The sequence below is a fragment of the Sus scrofa genome, chromosome 9 (genome assembly GCF_000003025.6).
Source record: "Sus scrofa isolate TJ Tabasco breed Duroc chromosome 9, Sscrofa11.1, whole genome shotgun sequence".
NCBI lineage: Eukaryota > Metazoa > Chordata > Mammalia > Artiodactyla > Suidae > Sus > Sus scrofa.
This window is the reverse complement of record NC_010451.4, coordinates 3,997,886-4,003,013: the sequence shown is the minus strand read 5'-3', so window position 1 is coordinate 4,003,013 and position 5,128 is coordinate 3,997,886. Positions and strand designations below refer to the sequence as shown.

The 5,128-nt window shown below is 46.2% G+C and overlaps 1 protein-coding gene across 1 annotated transcript; it reads left to right on the top strand.

The window, feature by feature from the left end:
- LOC110262329 (putative olfactory receptor 56B2) lies at positions 3,669-4,631 on the top strand. Its single transcript, XM_021102726.1, has one exon. The coding sequence runs from the start codon at positions 3,672-3,674 to the stop codon at positions 4,629-4,631; it is 960 nt and encodes a 319-aa protein (XP_020958385.1). The 5' UTR covers positions 3,669-3,671.

Genomic DNA, 5,128 nt, shown 5'->3' with positions numbered 1-5,128 from the left:
GTTGTTGGCAGGGGCTGGAGGGGCAGGTCAATACGTGGTGACTGAGTAACAGTTGTGGAGGGTTCTTTTTAAACAATGGAAGTGTCCTGCTGTTACATCGTGCGAATGGTTGCACAACGTTTTGAATGAAATAACAGGCACTCAGTCACACATTTTTTTGGTCTTTTTTAGGGCTGTACCTGTGGCCTATGGAGGTGCCCAGGCTAGGGGTCAAATCGGAGCTGTAGCCGCAAGCTTATGCCACAGCCACAGCACCACAGGATCCAAAGTGCATCTGTGACCTACACCCGAGCTCACAGCAGTGCCAGGTCCCTAACTCACTGAGCAAGGCCAGGGATCAAACCCACATCCTCATGGCTACTCACCTGGTTTGCGAACCACTGAGCCACGAGGGGAACGCCTCAATTATACCTTTTTAGTGATTTAAATAATTATTCTATGGCAAGAGACTTTTGCTTTAATAACAACTGATACAGTGTAAAGAGCGCTGTGCTAAAACTCTTCTCTCTCTCTGGTCACGTGCACACACACACGTATTAGGAATGTGCTGCAATGGATTGTGTAACTACATATTATGCACATTTATTAAATCATGATATTGCTGAATAATCACCCCTTGAAGTACTTACCTGTGAAGGTCTTTTATAATGACAGCATTTATGTTTCAATATGGCACTGCCCCCATTTTTGTCCAAAATCATATGTAGGAAGGTTATACCAAGAAATGTATCAGCAGTTACCTCCACATTACGTAATTTCAAAGGTGCAATTTATCTCCTTCCAAAATCATGTGTATTTTTCCAGCGAATGAACACTATAGGTCCTGCTTTCAATATCTTGCTACAGGTTACAAGACTAGAATCAGCATGGGTTTTATTGGTTCTTTGCTCTCATCACATCATCATTACTCCATATACACTTAGGCATCTCTTCTAAATACCCCCAGCTTAATATTTGTACGAGTACATGCGAACTGCTGGCAAACTCCCACAAAGCCACCACGTTCGTCCCCATGCTCACGTGAACGAAAATGTTGGCGAGTCAAATGACGTGTGGACGTGTGTGAGTGAAACTAAAACCTTCTGAAACACCGTCAGTGCTTTCCAGGTGTGTCCCACACAGCCTTTGTTCCCACCAGGAAAGAGACAAACCACCTTAAGAAACATTAACGTCCTTCGTACTCATTCAAAGGCAATTGGGTTCACTCTCACTGCCTCGTGTGTATCACTCTCACGCAAGCACAGAGATATCGAAACACACAGATAAACTGCGTCTCTCCTTCGTCCAGTAGGTGAGAGGCTGCAAATGGGACTTTCCACTCTTCCTCCTCCACGAGGGCCGCTTAATTCCCAGACCAGCACCAGCATCTCTGGTGTTTTGTGATACTCGCCTGGGGACAGAGAACACATGTTAAAGCTATTTCGTTCACCAGGACAAACATCAGGAGACGTAGTAGCCCAAGACTGCAAATGTACATATCCTGCAGAGTCGTACTTTCTTCATCAGGATCCGGCACAGCTGGAGCAGGTGGCCTTCAGCTCACAGGTCTGCCATCCAGAGACAAAGGTACTAAAGGAAACACAATAGGGGAGTGGAGATGAGCCTTTTCTCATTCTGTGGACAGAGAATACATGGGGATTGTTCCTGGAAGTACATGAATTGACTATTTGCATGACTTAAGATTGGATTCCCTCTCCCTATCTGGAGGCAGAAGGATTAAGGAAGAGTGGGTTTTCATGGAAAAAAGTTCAATTCCCCAGGTGTCCAGTTGCAATGAACACACTTTGGTTTTCCAGGCTTATTATAAATACCTACTTATTTTCCTAAGCAAGTAGGAGACTTTGGTTAGGTTGTACTGAGTGTTAAGTATAAGTCACCCCCACGACGAGAAGAGTGAAGCGATAGCCACGACGAGTTCATGGTTGAAGGTTAAAAGAGTCGCCAGGTGTGCATCAGCATTGCCCCCCTCTGCATACCAGAATTTTGAACCACAGAATGTTCAAGTGTTGTGGCTTTGTGTGGTGTACTTACTATTTAGGGCTTGCAGAGAAAAGAAAGTAAACAGCATGTTTCTGGTAGAAACAGATCATAAAACTATGCCTTCGGTTTTCAAGTTCAAGTGTTGATGTTTACATCAGGTGTACCTATGTACAATATGAGAGCTATAGCGGGCCTTCCGTCATAACAGCGATCTCAGACTCAGTGTGTTTTGATTTCATGTCTTCTGTACTGATGACGAGGTGACTGTCTGGACTGTTCCAAGAAGCAAACGTATGTCCACGTAGGGGAAACTGACTCAAAGCCAGAATCAACTGGACTCAGAATACTGAGATCTATCAACTACTCTTGTTCTCTGTTGGCGCAGTTTGTCTTTAGACTGTTCATGCCCATTTTTTAGACACTTTATAGTTTCCTCACTGGAGAACATAAGTTATGCTGACTACGCTAACATAACCCAGAGTTTCATGAAAATTAACTCATATTTATGAGTATCGTCAAATTCCCAAGGTCTTTGATGAAAAGAGGTTTTCTGATGTTCTATCAACTAATATGTTACTAAACTATTTTCGGACAGAAAAGCTACTGCTCTGAGTCTATGCATTGGTAGCAATGTCAAACTTAAGAAGCAGGCTCTGGCATCAGAGGGCTTTCCTCTTGTCCAGCCCCAGTGTCTTACCTGGTGGAAGATAACGACCAAGGTCCTGACTTTCCTTGATACTCTGTATCTTAATTTTGAGAAGGTGCATGTAACGTTGTCGCCACAAATGCAGGCTCTGTACACCGGCACCAATTAAGTCTCAGAGACCGAGTTCTTTGAGGAAGAGAAAGGACAGGCTTGTTGCTTTGCGAGGCAGAGGAGGACACAGCAGGCTAGTACCTCAGAGCCATGTCCTCTCTTGCAAAGAGAAAGCAGAGAGGGACAGAGGCTGAGCTCAGAAGACAGGGTTACTGACCGTGGTGTCTGTCGTAGTTTTCATCCACAGCTCATTTCAGAGTCGTCAACTCTGGGGCCAGTCGGTCCGGGGAGGGCTTCTGGTTGTCTGTGGGAGTATCGCTTCCTGACCTTCTCTCTGGAATGAAGCTCACTTGTAGGGAAGGGGTGTCAGGGAGGGGTTCAATGACAAAAGGCAGCGCTGGGAGGGACACAGCTCTAAGTAGAAAGTAACCATTAGGAAAAGAAAGCAGTTGAGCCAGGAAGAGGTCATTGGGGGACCCCAGACATCAGGTGCCATCGAACTCTAACTAGAAGGTACATCTGAGTAGGAAGGTAGGGGGCCAAGGCAGGACATGACAAAATGAAGGCTGCATTAACCCGTTGTTAGCTCTACCTGTATTTCCTAATAGTTAACTCCTGAGTCAGCCTTTTAAGACTTGGGGGCCAGGCAGGACGGAGAGGCTAAAGGAAAGAACTTGTGGTTAAAAACTCAAAGAGCTATGGTCTGGAGCATGGTTTCAACATGACCTGCTTATGGAGTTTTTGTGATAATTAGCGTAGCTAACGCACAAACTGCGTTATCCCAGGTTCTGTTTCATTAGAAGAGTCCAGGAAATGTTCACGGTAAGATGAGAACTGCAAGGATGAGCACTCCTCTCCTTCAAGACCAGGAAACAGGCAACGTCAGGGAGAGTATTCAGAGTCCTCACCCTGAATGTTTTTCCTCTTGGTGAAGATGTTCCAGGAGCTCAGCGGTGCCAACAGCTCGAAGGGCCAGGTCTCTGAGTTCGTTCTGATGGGTTTCCCAGGCATTCACACCTGGCAGCACTGGCTCTCTCTGCCCCTGGCGTGGCTCTACCTCTTAGCTCTCAGTGCCAACATCCTTATCCTGATCATCATCAGTCACGAGGCAACCCTGCACCAGCCCATGTACCACTTCCTGGGCATCCTGGCGGTGGTAGACATGGGCCTGGCCACCACCATCATGCCCAAGATTTTGGCCATCTTGTGGTTTGATGCCAAGGCCATCAGTCTCCCTGAGTGCTTTCTGCAGATGTATGTCATCCATTGCTTTGTAGCAATGGAGTCGGGCGTCTTTGTCTGCATGGCTATGGATAGATATGTAGCCATTTGTCGACCACTACACTATACATCCATAGTTACACGATCTTTTGTGGCCAAAGCAACGGTGTTCATGGCACTGAGAAGCTGCTTACTTACCATCCCAGTGCCTGTGTTGGCTGCCCAGAGACAATACTGCTCCAGAAACGAAATTGAGCACTGTCTGTGCTCGAATCGTGGGGTCACCCGCCTCGCCTGTGATGACAGGACCATCAGCAGCATGTACCAGCTCCTTCTGGCTTGGACACTCATGGGAAGTGACTTGGGTTTGATTATGTTGTCATATGCTTTGATACTTCACTCTGTGCTGAAGCTGAACTCAGCCGAAGCTGCATCCAAGGCCCTAAGCACCTGCACGTCCCACCTCATCCTAATCCTGTTCTTCTACACAGTCATTGTTGTCATTTCCGTCACCCACAGTGCAGCAATGACGGTTCCCCTCATCCCAGTCCTACTCAATGTGCTCCACAATGTCATTCCTCCTGCCCTCAACCCCGTGGTCTATGCACTCAAGAACAAGGAGCTCAGACACGGCTTGTATAAGGTTCTTAAGCTGAAAGTCAAGGACAACTAACTCAAAGAAGATACTCACATTTTGATGTCTCCAGATACCTGCCCAATAGGACATCTAATGAGTGCCTAATGGAGAAGAACAGAGACGTGGTCACTCTGAAGCTTTTTGCTTCCTATAATGAATCTGTGGCACCGCCTCAAGGTTAAAATAAAGCAATGGTGATGGTCCTATCTGAAATCCTTGGGTTTCAAGCAAGGGTTTACACAAAAGGAGGAAGGTGTTGATGTTTGTTGAGATGTGTATTGATCCCAAGGGAAACGGACGTGAACTATGATACCTGCGTCTCCTCATTGCTCTTTTCACCTCCCTTACCCTTTCTGTGTCTTGTCCGCATTCTTGTTTGTGCTTTGCAATGGCCTTCTCCATTCTTCACCTGACCAGGACTAAAACGCTCATTGTGAAAAACGTTCCCATTCCAGACTTCAAAATATTATAGAATCAGTTAGAATTTTTCCCCCTTTACAAAGGCCTAGCCAAGCATGTTCCATGGTTGCTTT

Coding starts and splice junctions, on each gene's coding strand:
- LOC110262329 (XM_021102726.1), top strand. CDS start 3,672: ATGTTCCAGGAGCTCAGCGGTGCCAACAGCTCGAAGGGCCAGGTCTCT.